Below are 17,481 nucleotides of genomic sequence, written 5' to 3' on the forward strand. Positions count from 1 at the left end.
TGTCAGTCTTTCCTGAGCTGCAAGTAAGTGGGCTTAGAATTAATTTAGCATCTGTTAGTTGCTTGTTAAGGGATAGCAAAATAATGCAAATTAATCCATTGATTATCATATTTGGACAGCAATTGCGCAGACATGTTTTGTTAAAGGGCTTTATGATGGTCAATACTGTTTCCACATCAATTTTCAAGCCATCTTGGATGGAATTAAAATGCTCAGAAATTAGAAACTGGAACATGGACACTCTCAAACGTCTACCTGCTGCTGATATGAAGAGATAGAAAGCTTCTTCAGAAAAAATAAATGTACCTTGAACTGAGATTATTTTATCAACTGCTATTTTCTAGGTCAAGAATAATAAAAACTTCTCTTAGAGGAATTATTAATGTCATATTATGATGTCCTTTTATTGCTTTACAGTTATTGTCCGATGTAATGCATAACAGTGGAACACAGTGCAGTGCTTTTAATGTCTTACTTGTGATTTTGCCTATTTTTGCCATATGATGAAAAAATACGAATTTCATGATATAAACCAAATTGCTGTTTTACTTTTTTTCCTAATGTTTTTTCCCTCGTCTCAAGGGTGTGACCACACATTTGTACATATCTGCCAGTCTGTCTCTATCAGTCTCATTACCACTCCCAAGCCTGTCCCCACATGGTCCCAAGGGGTTGCGTTCTAGAGACGCCCATCAGAGTGGAGCAGGGGAAGAGGAAGCCCCCAGTGTAAACACAAAGTGCTTTGAATTGGTTCAAATAGCCAACACCAAATGGCTAAACAATCCTTGAGTCCTCCCAGAAAAGCCCCTCAGCTACTGTTGCAATGCATTTTCTTGAAATTTAAAATTGATGACAGATATGGAGACCCACAAAAAGCATTAGTAATTTTTGTAAGTTAATTTTGGGGGCATTTTGCCTGCATTAGACTAGTTCAAAGATAGGAATGATTGTGAGAGTTATGATCTAAAAATGATGCTGGGCTGGAACTGACCCAAGGCCATAAGTGATATATGGGGTGCATCTGAGTCAGCTAAACCTCCAGGATGCCACAACATATGTGTCTAACTACACTTAAATTGAAATAAATCCTGTCAAACTTAAAAATAAAGTGGTAATGTCAAGTGAAATAAGGAAACAACTGATTACCATGCAGATAAACCTTTTTTGTAATTACATTTCTTAAAACATGTTTCTTTATAAAAAATATCATGTGTTTCAAGAGCATTTATGTTGAAAAAATCATATTACCATGACACTGAAACAAGTGACAGGAACCAGCCTTATTTTATGACTCTTCCCAACAGGTGAAACAAGTGTCATATGGTCCTCACTCTTCTAGCACACAATCTCAAGTAAACACCAGTAACAGCCTTGCTAAGGTGGACAATTTTACTGTGTGATGAAAGAGAAATAAAAAAGTAAGCCCTGCAGTTCAAATGTTATGGGAGTTAAAGGTGATGACTGAGTATTGTGATATCAGGGAGGTTGTGGGTGAATATTAGCCCTCTGGTATGTTTGGAGACCCAACATTGGAAGTTGTGGCTGTTTTAATCCCATTGCCACCTGCTATTGTGCCAATTTACCTGTCAACATTTGTTGCTCCTAGCCTGCAGTCTCAGTTGGGAGACTGTAGTTATGCCAGAGCTCGAGGTAGAACCATCAGGGAGAGCTCTATCTTCTCCTCTTTTGTACCCAGAAGAGGCAGCAGGGGAGGCAAGGGGAGTGGGGAGAAATGCCGGGAGGAGGAGAAGGACAGACTGAGCCCAGCTGTTGGCTCATTTACCCACCCAAGCCTCCATCTCTTTTTTTCTCCCTGTGGCTTCCTGCTTTTTCATGAACATGTGTGTTGCCACACAAATGTGTATTAGAGTACACACCATCACACATGCGCATGCATGCACGCACACACACATACACACACACACACACACACACACACACACACACACACACACACACACACACACTCACACACACTCAAACACAGTATCTCACTCTTTTTCTGTGTTGTCCCTCTCTCTGACAGGCGAACAAAGACCCGCTGTTTCTGACGGGGGTGACCTTCCCTTCAGAGTATCCTACTAGCACAGAGACGCTAGTCAAGCTAACAGTGTATGATGCAAAGGACAAGAGCCAGGAATCAGTGAGTAAACAGTTGTTTTGCTCTGTGTGTGTGTGTGAAGGCTGATATTTTCCATGGCTTACTGAGCCACTGATTAGCTCGCCAGCCAGGCCAGAGTCTTGTGCATTGTGTGCATTTTTGTGTATATGTACATGTTTGCATGTTGAAAATTGAGAGTGAGAGGAATAATGATGAAAATGTGTTCAAAGCCAGTCATGAAGCAGTCATCTTTCAAGTGCTCGTTGTGCTACACTGAGCTTTAAACTTTACAGTGGATGAATATGAAAAGCTGTGAGAATCTGCAACGGAATCTCATTATGTTTAAATTTATCCTATGAATTCAGAGGAGAAAATAGTTGAGTGGTAAATTACAACAGGCAGTGAATTACGGCACAAACTTTGTAATCATTCACATGAGTGATATGAGCTGCTTCTATCCAGAGAACCAGAAAAAAACTCAAGGGCTGGTTCACCAAGTGGAAAAAACAGGTCTGCCGGAGAGGTTCGAGGCCTGGATTTACCAGCACTCCATAGTAGTCTTGTGGCCTCTGCTAGCGTATGCCTTGCTCATAATGACAGTTAAGTCCCAGGAGTTGAGGATCAGCAGCTGCTTGCGAAGCTGGCTAATTCTGTTCTGAATGGCACCAGTAACATCATGCAGGTCCTGATCAGGGAGTTCATGGTGTAATGGACACAGGAAGCTCTCCAGTACAGAGAATCCAGAGATCCAAAAGTGCAGGTGGCTGATACATGGCTGAGGCAGAAGAAGGCACCTGTAGGGTCCGTAGCAACAGAACATGTAGACATAAGCTACTTTCTGGCAACCATGGTTGACAATGTCTGGGTCAAAGAGCAGCAACATCTTGTTCTGAAGGAACTGTGGGCAGGTGTGGCAGAGGTACGAGTCTGGAGAATGGTAGGAATGGGATAGCAATGTGCATGGATGAGATGGAAAAGTGCACTGCAAGAAGGATCACTTGGTCCAACATCTGGTAAGCAGACTTCCATCGTATGAGGTTCTTTCTTGGCCTTCATTAGCCCTTGGAGATGGCTACTATCATTGACACCATGACCAATTGTCTAAGGCAGTTGCTGAGAGTGTAGCCATGGCAGTCAGCACCAGCAAGGGCCACCAGCAGCTGAAGTCTATCATGTTCCTACAACCTTATAAAAGCTTGGATGCCTCACTGCTGCGACTGACTGGCAACTGAAGTGGAACTGGGCAAGTAGTTGAAGTTCTCCGCCCAGATGACATCAACACGGCTTTGACTGGAGATTATCATTGTGTCAGAGTCCACCAAGCAACTAATCATGCTGGAACTCACAGTGCCCTGGGAAGAGTGTGTGGACAAGGCCAACAAGAGGGAGTGCACCAAGTAATATGAACTTGTGCAAGAGTGCAGGAGGGGAAGCTGGTGAACTTGCTCTTAGCTTTCAGAGGTAGGCTGCTGCAGATTAGCAGGGTGTTCACTTTGCAAAGTGTTGACACTTCTGGGCATCAATGGAAAAGCAAAAATGAGGGCCATTAGCTCTGCTACTAAAGATGCAGAGGGTTAGGGTTAGGGTTAGGGTGAGGGCCACTAGGTGGCTTTGGGTCAAGAAGGCAGGTACATATGCGAAATGCTTCTCGGATGCAAGCTGTGGTCTGATCAGTCGTGGCTGGGTTACATGGGTGAGGATGTCCTGATGACCCTCGATTCAATAACTGATGATGCGTCCCAGTAAATCTGGAGGATGTATGTTTCATCTGAGTCATCATCAGACCTTTGCCTTGAGATTTGAAGGAAAAGGGTGTGGTGCCTTCAATGTGCATCTGAGCATGGCAAACCGTTCTTTTGCGCTGTTCCCCTTGGGAAAACCAGCCAGCACATCACTGGAAATGGGAAAGAGAGCCACACATAGAAGCCTGAATGGGCCGGGCACTCTGATTCACACATTTTAAACAGACTTTATAAGAGACTCTTCAGTGTGGGTGTATGCTTGATCTTAATCAAGCACCCCACTCAACCCTGGTTGCCAAGATCTTAATTTGGCTTAACTTAAGATGAAACATTCATGAGCTTTATGATGAGTAAGGATTTCATTACAGGAGTGGTTAGCATGCGCAATTAGTTAGTGCAAATTTATCACATTTAGGCCTCTGATTTTTGGAATGGAACAAAGCCAGTAACATTACGAACACAATTGCAAGGCCACCCGTAAGATTTTTTGCACATGTGAATGTGACAGAAATCTACTTACACCAAGGTGGGTGGGTTATGTTTAGTCTGAAATTGAGTTGTGTTTCTATGTTGAAAGACCATTTCTTATTAAAAACCCAAGCACCAAAGCAAAGTCAGAGGTGCAAAGAGACCTCTCTGTATACATATATATGTTTAAATTGTGAAATCATTTGGATTACCTGAGCCTAATCAAATATTTAGGCATATTTAATCCTCACCATTTCCTCTGGATATTTGAAATAGTGTTTTTTTTCTATTGTGTAAATTGTATTATTACGGGGTGCTCTAGGCAGTCATACTTTTGCTTTTCCTATTGTATATGCAGCCAATGCTTTATTGTGTGCATGTAAACATATATGGCTTACTGAATATGGGCCAATAAATTTCACTGTCCTGTAGATTATCTGGTCTAGGCTAGCTGCACAGCATCATGTAAAATAATTGTGAATGCATTGTTATATGTGCACAGGAATTTCTTTCTCCTGAGATGTAAATTCAAGTGAAATATGGACATCAGCTGCTGCAGGATACATACTTGGTGTGCTGTATTTTAATATTTGGGGCAATGTATATTTTTTCCATGCTCTGCCCCTCCTAGAGACAGTATTCTCCTTCGATAAGTGAGTCTGGCCTCCCATCTCCTGGTTTTAAAGGTAAAGTGAGGGGCTGATTTAAGACTAATACAAACATGCTGATAAAGTATTTGTCGGACTAGTAATGTATCCACCCTGCTCCAGCTTCTTTTCCAGATTGTGCCGTGCTGTGCCAGGATACTTTTGTTTGCCAAATTTGCTAAAGGTGTTTCTCAGCGTGTTCCCAGAGTTTGCTGTTGTGTTTGCATACAGCTTTCACAAATGAAAGGACCAATTGTTAAAATAATTAGTCTTTGACATTAATAACCAAGTTTTTACATTGTACATTGTGTACATCACTTCAAATGCACTTTTATTTGAATGTGTTACTGTATGTAGCACACTATTTATTTGCATTGTGTAGTGGCATTGCTTTGTGTGTCTAGCTGTACAGTCATTTGCCTCATTTGAATTCAGCCTTGAAACAAAATCCCAGGTGAAATTTGCTTAAAATGGGAATACAATGGTTTATTCTGAGGTATGCTTGAATATTCATGTTGAACAACACCCATGTAGCCTAACACTGTTTAAACTCTCCATTCATTCACCACCTCCTTTCTAAGAGCAGTTTTTGTGTTTTGCAGTGCTTCGCCCCCAGTGGCCAGGCAAGTTAACACCTGGATATAAAGATATTTTTTCTGATGCCTGGTAAAATGTTTATCACCTAAATTCAAGTTTATAAGAAAGGGTTTTGTTAGATATGTGTGCCTTAAATAGAGCTATAATTTACAGCCACTGAAAAAAAAAACCCTTTGAGAATTTGGTCTTTAGAATGTCTCTGTCTTTCATGCTGTCCCTCTCTCACTATGAGCGAGATTTCACAGTAGCTCCTGTCAGTCTGTCAAGAATATCACTGATACTCAACACACCATTTCACTCAAGCTTGGCTTTTAGAGCTTAAGGCTATACGAACAGCCTTACAGGATAGGTCCTTTTGTGCCTTTCAAACTCTTCTCTCATCTCCACACCCCACCATATTGCCTTCAAAGGTAGTGTTGGGTGTGAAAAAGTTGTGACCCCGCTCATCATTCAAAAACTTTTAAATGATGAGCGGGATCACAACCCTTAGTAGTTATCTTGACAATCATTTCCTCTCTCTTTCTTTTCATTGACCGCATGTAGTGGTCTTTCAATGCAGTACTTGAGGGTCTTTCCTTTTTCTTTTTTTAAGCAACTGGTGCTTTCGTGCTGTGATCGGCTTTTGGATTTTCAGCTTTGCTTGGCTGTGTGCAGCATAAATGTCTGCATCTCATTAGAGTCTTTAAGTGACACAGGCATGACCCTGAACATGAGCTGGCACAATGCTTCAGGCCCCATTCGCTTAAGTGGCAGATCGAGAATTACTCAGTCAAGGCTCAGTCATTTAATGTTGTTTTTTAGAGAGCGCAAGCATGGAGGCTATGTTTGTGTATGTGTTTTACAAATCAGCTGTCAGAAGTTTTACATATCACTTTCAGCTCGTGTAGCAGATGTTGTGCCACAAGCTCATTTACTGCAGAGGAAAGCAGATAGCTCAAATTCATTATTATCATTATTTTTTTTAAACATGCAAATTTGCTGTTTTGTCTGACATGCCATGCTGTCTATTCACCATAAGAGTTTTGAAGGGGAAATAAGAGAGGAAGAAATTGAAAATGGTGAAGGGGACAAAACTGATGGAGCAAGGTTTATAGATGACTGCTTTAACATTCGTAGAGGACCAGAGAATTTCATAGTAGGATAATTTCCCTCTGCCTTGGGCTTCCCATTTAGATATTCTAAGATGACACTGTCTGCATGGTCATGAATATTTGAGAACACGCACAGGGCTCAGAGGGCGATAAGTGAGGGAGTAGAGGTGTGAGAAGGAGTGCGACCAGGTTAGCTATCTCTCAGGTGTAAGTGCCTCCCCTCACCCCCCAAGCCCCTAGTTGTCAAAGAATGACAGGCCAGCCTTACTTTGTCACTGATGTCTTACCTGCAACTCCACTTTGAATGGCTCCCAGGGGCGATGAATTATCTTTCAGTTTGAATTCTGATCACTGAATAAAGAAAGAATCACTGTGGCTGAAAGAGGTATACTTCAGAGATGGCTTCATTTAAAGCAATTTTTTATAGGCTCACCCAAATCTTTGTGCACAATGACTTAAACAAAGACCATTCAAAGTATAACTAATTTGCTGCATCTTGTCTCAAACACTGTTTAAATGCGTAATGAGAGAAAAACAGCTCTTGCTTTCACGGTCGAAAGAACAAAATGATGATTATATTTCAAATACAGGCTAGAGAAGAGTACACTGAGCATTTTTTTTTCACAAAGTACAAAGTATACTTTCATACCTAAGGACTTTTGCAGAGGAGTTGACTCCAGTATGGTGCCCTACTTTCCAACAGTCACTGGACTCACACACTGTCCCTGCCCTCTGGAAAAAGACTGTCATTACACCAGTTCCTAAGAAACCCTGTCCAATTGACAACAATGATTATAGACCAATAGCTTTAGCTGCAGTTGTGATGAAATGTTTGGACAAATACACAGTTTCCTTACTCAAAGCAGATATAAATCCATTGTTACATACTTTCCAATATCCTCATAGACAGAGGAGGGACACTGATGATGCCTTTTGCTGATTTTAGCTCAGCTTTTAACACCCTTCAGGTTTATCTATTGATTCAGAAAATGAAACCAATGAGTGTCAACTGTTTTATTATTAAATTGTACCTCTCTTTACTGACTGATCATATCTAGCATGTAAAGGTCAACAATACACTCTTTGACCCAAGTCAATCAGTAGAGGGTTGTGTGAGCTCGCCAGTCTTTTTCACGTTGTTCACGAATGAGCGTGTGAGCATACACATTGATAACTACATGTTTAAATTCTCTGACACTGCTATCATTAGTTTATTGTAGAGAGACAACGATACATTATCCTACTACTCTGAGATAGAGACTGTTGTATATTGACCACTGCCCTGTGATTATCAACTACACCCCCATTAATCAGGTGTGCTCTTAAGTATCTTGGTGTCCATACTGATGATATGTTCACTTGGTAAGCCCATGCTGACAGCATATGCTCCAGGCTACAGCAAAGGTTGTACTTTTTGAGAAGGCTGAGTGTATGAGGTTGACCAGAAACTAATGTATCTATTCTACCAGGCAGTCTTGGAGAGCCTAATCAGTTATGGGATACAACCATGGTATGGTAATCCCTCAGTACAGTTAAAATCTAGGCTTGACTGTCTTGTTCATAATGCCATGAAGGTCATAGGAAAAAGGGAACACCAGTCCCTTCAATCTATATGCAAGCAGTCTGTGCTCAGAGGCACAGAGAATACTGTCTGATCCATCCCATGTCCTCTACTCTGAGTGCGAGCCCTTACCCTCTGGCAGACGATAAAGAGTACCCAAGTGGTAACTCAATCGTTTTAAAAACTCATTCATGCTTTCTTCTATTATCATCTTAAAAAGTAAGGATATAGTATGAGCCATAGAGGCCACAGTCCCAAAAGAGACTTTGATAAGATGCACGGGTTGTGCAGTATCTTGACATTTGTTAAATGCAGTGACTATGAGCCCAAGAAGAATTTCCCTAAGGGCACAATAAAGTATATTGTATTGTATCGTATATAAAACAGATTTTACCTATTTCAAGTTGGAGTGAAAGATGTCGTCAGATGCACCTTTCTAGGTTTATGGATTAAATGTTATTAGCCAGTCATTATCTTCAAAGTTTATCAGTAGTCAGAACATGGCTCATCTGAGAGAGGTAAGATAAATAGAGAGCCTTGCGTTAAAAGCATATGAAAGAGGTAAATAAGATTATTTGTGTGTGTTGGGTGCATCACGCTTGTGCTCACTTATCTCTGTGAAGAGGCTTGAAGACACCCCGCTAATGACAGACCTGTGGTTTGTTGTCAGTACAAACCTATTACTGAGTGTTCTTGTGGTATAAAGGGATAGGACAGCTGCCTCTGGAAGAGCCCTTCTCTCTAATCACAGCAACCACATTTATCCTGCCTTTGCTCTCTGCAATCTGGAATGAACGTGTAATGCAGTTTTCAGTTTGCATTCCTATTACTGGCTGTGGTGAGGAATTTTGATTGGTTTCTGTGATGTGCACTGTAGTGTGACAAACAAAAGACCTCATCTGACTACAACAGGAAAATGGAGCATGTCCGGTCATTTCCATAAAGCCACCATAAAATGTATTCAATCAAATAAAACACAAGCAGAGGGGTTTTTACTGTGTTACAATAAAGGCCATTTCTTCTTCTGGCCGCCACATGCTGCCTGATAAACACACACACACACCATCTGCACTAAAAAGAGAGAGCAAGATTCAGATGGCAGTGGAAAGTGAACGGATTAAAGTTCCATCTCAAACTGCTTGACTATTTGACACACACACACAAACACACACACAAACACACACACACACACACACACACACACACACACACTTAAATCATTGGGGTATTTACATAGACTTCCATTAATTTCCTGGAGGCTTACCTTAACCCTATCCAAACCTTAACATAACTCTAACCTTAACATCTAGCCTAAAGATCAGTGGTTTACCAATTAGGAACACAGCTTTTTCCCTAATTGCACAAGCTGTCCCCAATCAAATAGTTTTACATCTAGTGTGTGTCTCTGTAAGTGACAAAAGTCATACCCACCCCCAAACATACACACACACACACTGGCTGAGAAAATTGGATAGAGGATATGTGAGAGAGTCCCAAAGAATTGAAAGGATAGGGCATTTTCCCCTTTTTTTCAGTGGGACCCCTGTGTGAACTTTTCACACTAGTTCAAATATGATATTCAACAATGTATATAGTGGGGGGAAAACAATTTTTATACACTTACACACTGTTAGATTTAAATCAAATCAAATCATGCTCAGTTTGTTTCCCGTACAATTTAAGAATAGACACATTGAGTTTTCATTGTAAGAATCTGATGTTGTTATAAGACTCTTCCCTTTAGATGTATTTTTTAAATTGTGATGCCTTACAAATAGAATATTTTATCATATCATATCCTCCAGTTTATTTTAATATCCTACATCTGCAAGGAAATCTGAAAGTAAAATGTCTAGTGTAGTCTACATGCTTTCAACCTATCTCCATGGGTGGTTGGGTATTCAAAACGACACAGTGACTTTAAGGACCGGAAGAGGATGCCCTCACTCTGGTTGTTTGTACTCTGGAAGCATTATGCTATCAGTGAACAAATACACAGATAGACCAGATGGTGTGCAGCAAGATACTTAAGGGGAAGTTATGTTGTTTAGATGTACTAATCTGAAAATCCATCACATCCACTGAGTACTTTAAGGTAGAATACATGAACCAGACAGTCAGTCCTGGGAGCTATAGCAGCCTGTTAGCATACAAACTGTTAGCCTGTGAACTAGCCTGTGCATTATATTGTTCTATCACGCCACAATGGTTTCTTGTTGATCAGTAAACTTGAACTGAACTTAAGCTTAAATCCTGTCTTAGCTACCCCTGTTTTTATTTTGCTTTGCTGGTGCAGTGAGCTTGCTGCTAAATTATTGATCAACAGCACTGAAAATATAGCACTAGCACTAAATATATCTTGTGACTGTGAGGATGAGCAGCTCAATTGTAAGCAAACATTTTACTCCAAACAGTGAGGACACAATAGCCTGGCTAACACCAGACCGCGGGATCAACGAATGTCAATCAAATGCGTCTGTACATTACTGGACAAACTTAACTATTAACAATAGACAATGACATATTCAGAGCCTGTAGGGAGCAGCATCAACACATCCTTTTTATGAAGGAAAAATCATGTAGAGCAAGTTTTGTTCTATTTTCAAAGTGAACTTGCCTTCCCATTTATTTAGCACACGATCTATTGCTGCTTCGAACGGTTGCTGCACCTCCGTGGTCGCCGCTGGATGTAAACAGAGTTGCTCTACGGTCGTCATCGCCTTGAGCCCGCCTCCCCGTTTGGTGATTGGTTCCCTATCTCAGGTGAAGATTTTGTCTTGATGGCCATGCTAATTTTCTGAGTGAAGTAGAACCTCGCTGGAATGAGAGCATGGGTATACCCAGGCTAAGGGCACCATGGAATTAAGTGGAACATTAGTTGAAACCTGCTTAGCATTGGTAAAACCTGGAAATTCAGAATTTAGTGAGTATAAAAACTTTAAGTCTAAATTGAAATTTGTATCCAGCAAAAATATCTTTACTCACTTATGCTGGAGTTACAATAAACATTTTAGACAAGGCAGGCAAGGCAGCTTTACTTATAAGAGCATTTCATACACAGGGGCAACTCGATGTGCTTTAAATAAAAACAAAATATCAGATGATTTAACAGTAAGAATTGGAAGCATAAAAACATACAATTAAAAAAACCAAAAATACTCAATCATAACAAAAAGAAAAAAAGTACAATTGAACAGTAAACATTAGAAACATTTTAGCTAAACATATGCACATAGTCAAATTACTTATACGACACAATTACATTGATAAAGCCTGGGTTGCTTGTAATGTTAGCTTGAAATCCAAATCTGATATATAAAAAATTGCTTTAGGCACTTAGGTAACTAAAACACTTCCAAAACATATTATTCTTTGCTACCCCCCCCCCCCCCTTTAGCAGCTGCATCTAAATGACAAATTTGAATATGAATGTTGTTGCAAAATCCATAATTTACAAAAATGCTTCGCTATCTAACTCTGTTTCTCATCTTCTCTGGCAAAACATTTCTGTAGACAGACAAGCTTGTACCCTGGCAGAAGTCAAATCATAATTTTTGCATAACCATATGTGAGCTGACAATTTGCTTGAGAGAAATTTCAAGTAGATTGTACAAATGATTGACTGTCTCCTACAGTTAGATGTTACTTTTGAGTGAGATTGTATTCACAAGTCACTCACTCACTTTTATCGTTTATACTGCTTTGTGGGAAGAAATTTTGTTATAGCTTCAAGTTCTCAAGTTGTGATGAATTATCGCTTTAATAAAAAAAAGCTTGTGCTGTTCAACCATGATTCAGTGTTTGCCCTAAGCATACATATCTTCTATTGAGTCTTTTCAATTGTGAAATTAATTGCCAGATATTTCTGGGACCTGAAACCTTGGGGGAGACAAAGATTTGATTAAAACTTGCTAATTGTTTGGCAGTTACTATGGATACCACATTTACCAGAACACTTGATCAAAAAGGCAGTTTAACATTTTTTCCATCTCACATTTAACTGCTAAAATAAAACTTGACACTCGATCATGTCAGCTTTCAGTCACTCCATACCCTATATAATGCTGCATTGTTGTGATCCTTGCAGATTATTTTTTTCTGCTGTCTACCTAATTTGAGGATTATTTGACTGGCAGATATTAGCCACATCTCAAGAGGCAGTTTGAGCACCCACTGTTCCATGGTGAATTGTCGCTCCAATTATGAACTGCTGATGTATGGAGAATCCCAGCCTCAGTTAATCCTGGCCTGTCAATAATCATGATGTGTAAAAGGCGGTGACTTGACATATTTTTGGCATAGCCAGTTGCTTTTAGTTGGATGAGTGTCAATGTGGTGGAAATTTTCTGTAAGTGCAGAAGTTTACTGCCAGAAACAGAGAGGGGGAAGGTGTGTGTATGTGTGTGTTGGGTGGGGTGGGGGCCAGGGTTATGGAAGCAGACAGGGAAACAAACAGTGAGACACTCTCTCTCTCACACACACACACACACACACACACACACACACACACATACACACTGAGAGAGAGTCATGTTTCCATTACTTCTTCACCTCAAAGGACATTAGATCAACATTAACTAACCACTACTTGCCTAATCCAAATTTACCTTAACTTTAAACCAAGTCTACAGCCTAAAATTAATGATTTACATTAAGGGGACTTGCATTTTCTCCCCATAAGGGAGGTGAGTCCCTACAACTGGTACACACATACACACACACACACATACCACACTCCTCCTAAAACATCTTCCTCCAGTCCTCATTAATAGGAACTCCATGTATATGTTATATTGGCTTTTTACAGACCAGCAGGCACACAGGCTGATACATACATTGTAAACACACACACACACACACACACACACACACACACACACACACAGAGAGAGAAAGAAAGAAAGAAAGAAAGAAAGAAAACAAATACAAACAAACACAGTTTTACTTATTCGAATCAAGGGTTTAAGGGCAGGGGGTGTTGTAATGCTGCACAGACTGTAGAGGCCCCCTGAGGAAAATTTGTGATTTGAGATATTGGGCTATACAAATAAAATTGACTCGACTTGACTTTTACAAGAACCTATCTCAGAGATATCCAAGAAAGGTCTTGGTAGTGATTGGGTGGACAGCTGAGCAGTGATAAGCTACGAGAGTAACAGTCCTTAGATAAGAACTGTCTCTTGTCTGATGGCCACTTCTCTTCCCTCACCATCATTGTGGCAATGTCATCCAATGTCACAAGTGCTGAAAAGTACCGCTGTTCGGCAATACTAAAACGAGTCAAACTAGTGACCTCTCTTGCTTTCTTACTTTCTTGCTCGCTGGTGGTCTTGCCAAGCAGAAAATTGAAGACACTTTAATGGTACTGTAACTTTGGCCATAAGGAGTATAAAACCACCTCCCTCTATTTTAGTTTAAGGCCTGGTGCTGTAATAGATGCATATATTCTTGTGTATTCAGTGTTATGTCAGTTACTGTATTATAATGTCATACACATAATCAGTGTATAACCCTTTGCCCTGCCTAATGAAATTAGGTCTGGACATGTTTTTTGCCTGAAAATACAGGATACATATGTCTTCTCATTGTCTTTGTGCTCTCAGAACCTTAGTTGCATCAAAATATTGCTTCATAAAATGAATCATAAAACATGTATAGTTTTTAATAATAACAATAATAATAATAACTTTATTTTGTTTAGCGCCTTTCATGAAACCCAAGGTCGCTTCACAATATTTGTATAGCTATAATTTATTCAGGGTGGTCACTGAAAGCAGTGCCTTCTTTGATGAATGCCCTGCCTACAATCACACAGTTACACACTTTTACACCTGGAAGCTGCCCAGTACAGACGCACTGATGTATTGGCCACTAAGAAGCTCCATTAGTGCAGTTGGGGGGGCACCACAGTGGTGAAAATAAGGGAAGTGAGAATCATTGCTCTTTTACTTTCTCAACAGATTTATACTGTTAGGTGTTTTTTTAATTAAGTGTGTCAAAGATACTGTTGCTTTAGGTTGAAAACGTTAAACAAAAAATGTTCACATGCATGTTTTCAGACCTGATCGTTGAGCTAATCACACTTGAGACATCATTTTGAAAAGGTATCAGAGGTGTGACTTCTGCCAATCAAAACCGAGATGTGTGAGTGCCAAGGATGGTGACAGGTTTGACATTTCTCAATCATGACAATGGCAAGTGAGCTTAGCCATACAGCTGGGAAAAGATCATAACAATGGGAAAATTAAAGGATGGCTATGGGCATCACTTGTGGGTGTGTGTGAGAAAAGCGTGGATTCAGCATTCAAATATGATGTATAATAACACCCTGGACTTGTTTCAAGGGGAAGTACTGCAGTCCCTGTGATTATGATCTGATATACTGTACATAGAAGTCCCACTTTTGCTGCTCTCACATTTTACCTATTCCAACTGGCCATAAATTATGCTCATTTATGTGCATTTAATTTCACATTTCAAACAGGCCAGGCAACAAATAGTTCATTTGATGGATTGCACAGTTACACTTCTGTGAACTTCCAGTTGCCTCTCCAAATCCAGGAAACACCTTTCTTTTATCTGCCCCATACCCGTCAGGCATAACAGAGTGTCTTCGGAAATCCTCTTTCATAAATTCTCCTTGATTTCAACATGTTCTCTAAATTAGAGTTTCTGTGCTCTGGCAGCCTTGCTAATTCACTTGATTACTGAACCTCTGATTTTGTTTTTAACACTGCCTTCATTACTATCGCCGGTGCCCTCAGTGTTTCATGTCCCATTACAAGCAACAGTGAGAGGATAAAATGAGCAAGAAAGTAGAGAGCAACTTGTTTTTCCCTATATGATAATTGCTGAAGATTTCACTTTGGGGGATTAAAAAAAAACATCTGGAAAGAACTGTCTATAGATTAGTAGAAGCCAATTACATGGAAAACTCTATGGAAAACTGTATGGATAACAGACAGAAATTTTAAGTCTGTCTTCTTTGTTGACACAGCTTGCAAATCAAGCTCATCATTAAAGAAACTGTGGCAGCTTTTAATATTATGAATTCAGAATATATACTTTATGGCAAGCCTCCAAACCTTGAATGGGATTTGCCTTTCATAAGACAGATAAATTTGACACAGTAATGAATTAAAGTGCTTCTTCAACTGTACAGATAGGAGAGATTGCCCTCAAAGCTTTGAAAGCACTGCACTGTCTGCCTTTTCTTATTAAAAAGAAAACCCTGCTAACTTTAGCACAGTTGTAAAAATGTTGGAACCAGACAGATGAAAATTGAGGGAGAATAAATGGTCCTTGTCCCTAAAGCATAGAAAGTTTAAACACTGTAAAACATTTTTATTGACAACTGAGCACTCACTCTACCATGTTAGGTTAACACTACATATGTCTCACATGGCATCTGAAAAGCCCCACGGACAGGCTTTTTCAGTAGCGCAACATGTCACAAAGGAGTGATGTGTTAGGAAACATTTCCGCCTCCTACCAAAGCCTGAACCTCTGTAGCACTTTTTCACAGTAATGATATAATTGTCATTGGCTTACAATATGTTTAACTCCTGCTTACAATATTTAAGAAGAATATTTAAGAAGGCACATTTATGGAAATTAATTGCACTGTAGGTTTTGTTGGGAGGGTGTATGCAGTCATTCGTGAAAATAGTTGTTGGAAAAGTGCACGCTCATTAAAAGCAACCAACTAAATTTAAGCAGAGAAGCTAATTACTTATAAAAACTGCTGAGCAGATGTCTGGTTCTGTTGCCACAAGGAGACGCCCTTTTTTTCCAGTGTAAAGCCACAAGTTAACACAAGTGAAGTACACCAGTAAACCGTCTGTTTATATACAAGTATTACAAGGAAGCCTTAGTGGAGACGGTTTGTTCAGCGTCAGTGAAGTAAGCGCACTTTCATTAGTATTCAGAGTTGTAAACTTTGTAACACTGCAGAGAATACATCACATTTGCAGGTAATAATGGAACATTTTGGGTGGATAATGTGCATACATACACTTAGATGCATATTAAAACAAAAAATCTCTGTCAATGTGCAAGCATCAAAGCATGTACAAAAGATGGAAATGATGATAGAAGAGAAGAGATAAAAGAGACAATAACATGAAAAAACAAGTCTTCATATTGTAAATCCTTTGTATAAATGATATTCATATGATTTATAAAATTATATTCATTTTCAGTATGTTCGCTTTACCCCAAAAATAAATAAATAAACACTTAGGAAAACTTCTTGCGTTCGTTTTTTTTTTTCTCAAGGCCGCTGGATAGAGACGGTTATGAACATGTACAATGTATTGAGGCTATATCTCACATAATCTACTCTGTGAATGTACAGTATGTTCCATCTGCATGTAGCTGACGTGCATAATAATGGTTCTCAGCAAATTGCCTTATCAAGCACCAGATAACCACTTGATGCTTAAATGTACCTTTCCAGGAATCCTTGTCTTTTTTTGTAACCTCTACCAAACCGTGCCCTGTATAATCCTACTCCAATGTCCTCAAGGTGGGATTTGTCTGGATCAATTTCATAATGCATTATTCATTTGAGAATTTAATCAAATATCTGCTGCACCAATCAGCCCAACCCATACCTTTCCTAACCCTCCCCCACCTCTCTACCCATCATATCAGTGATTGTTAGTGTCACCTGCAATAGCAGATTATCAGCCAAATGAATTACTGGGTCACAGGTGAATTAGACGCTTGGCTGACTGTAATCTTTTTCTCTCTGGGAAAAGTAGCTTAGTGTAAGTTTTTTTTCTTTTTTTTCTTTTTTTTTGAGGGGGAGAGGAGAGAGAAAAGTGCTTGAGAAAATCCCCTTTCTACCTCGGCTTCCCGTGGGTTTCTGCAGTGTAATGGTTTCCTTTGAGAGAGATGCTGGTGTAAAGTGCTGATGCTTGTTGGCTGTGTGTGTCTGTGTGTGTGTGTGTCTGTGTGTCTGTGTGTGTGTGTGTCTGTGTGTGTGTGTGTGTGTGTGTGCCCATGAAGGCTGATATTTTCTATGGATAACTGAACTAACTGATGAGCTTGCCAGCCAGGCCAGGGTCTTGAACAGTGAGTTTTTTGTGTGTCTGCACATGCACGTGTAAGCATCTGGGCGAGCAGCATTTGCAACTGTGTATGTGGGTGTCACCACACTTTATGTTCATGCTGTGCGGGTGCAATTAAAATCCTGCGGTGGGTCAGCTGAGACATATTTATTACATTTTATAACATTTTGTCAGTAATTCATTGTATTGTATCTATATGT

At 39.9% G+C, this 17,481-nt stretch overlaps 1 protein-coding gene across 1 annotated transcript in view; it reads left to right on the forward strand.

Annotated features, from left to right (window-relative positions):
* Positions 1 to 17,481, forward strand: part of inpp4b (inositol polyphosphate-4-phosphatase type II B) — a 139,092-nt gene that overhangs the window by 21,167 nt on the left and 100,444 nt on the right. The window contains exon 4 of the mRNA XM_053332658.1: positions 2,027 to 2,143. Within this exon, the coding sequence (XP_053188633.1) occupies positions 2,027 to 2,143 (117 nt within the window). The remainder of the gene's footprint in view (positions 1 to 2,026; positions 2,144 to 17,481) is intronic.

The sequence above is a fragment of the Scomber japonicus genome, chromosome 2, assembly GCF_027409825.1.
Source record: "Scomber japonicus isolate fScoJap1 chromosome 2, fScoJap1.pri, whole genome shotgun sequence".
NCBI lineage: Eukaryota > Metazoa > Chordata > Actinopteri > Scombriformes > Scombridae > Scomber > Scomber japonicus.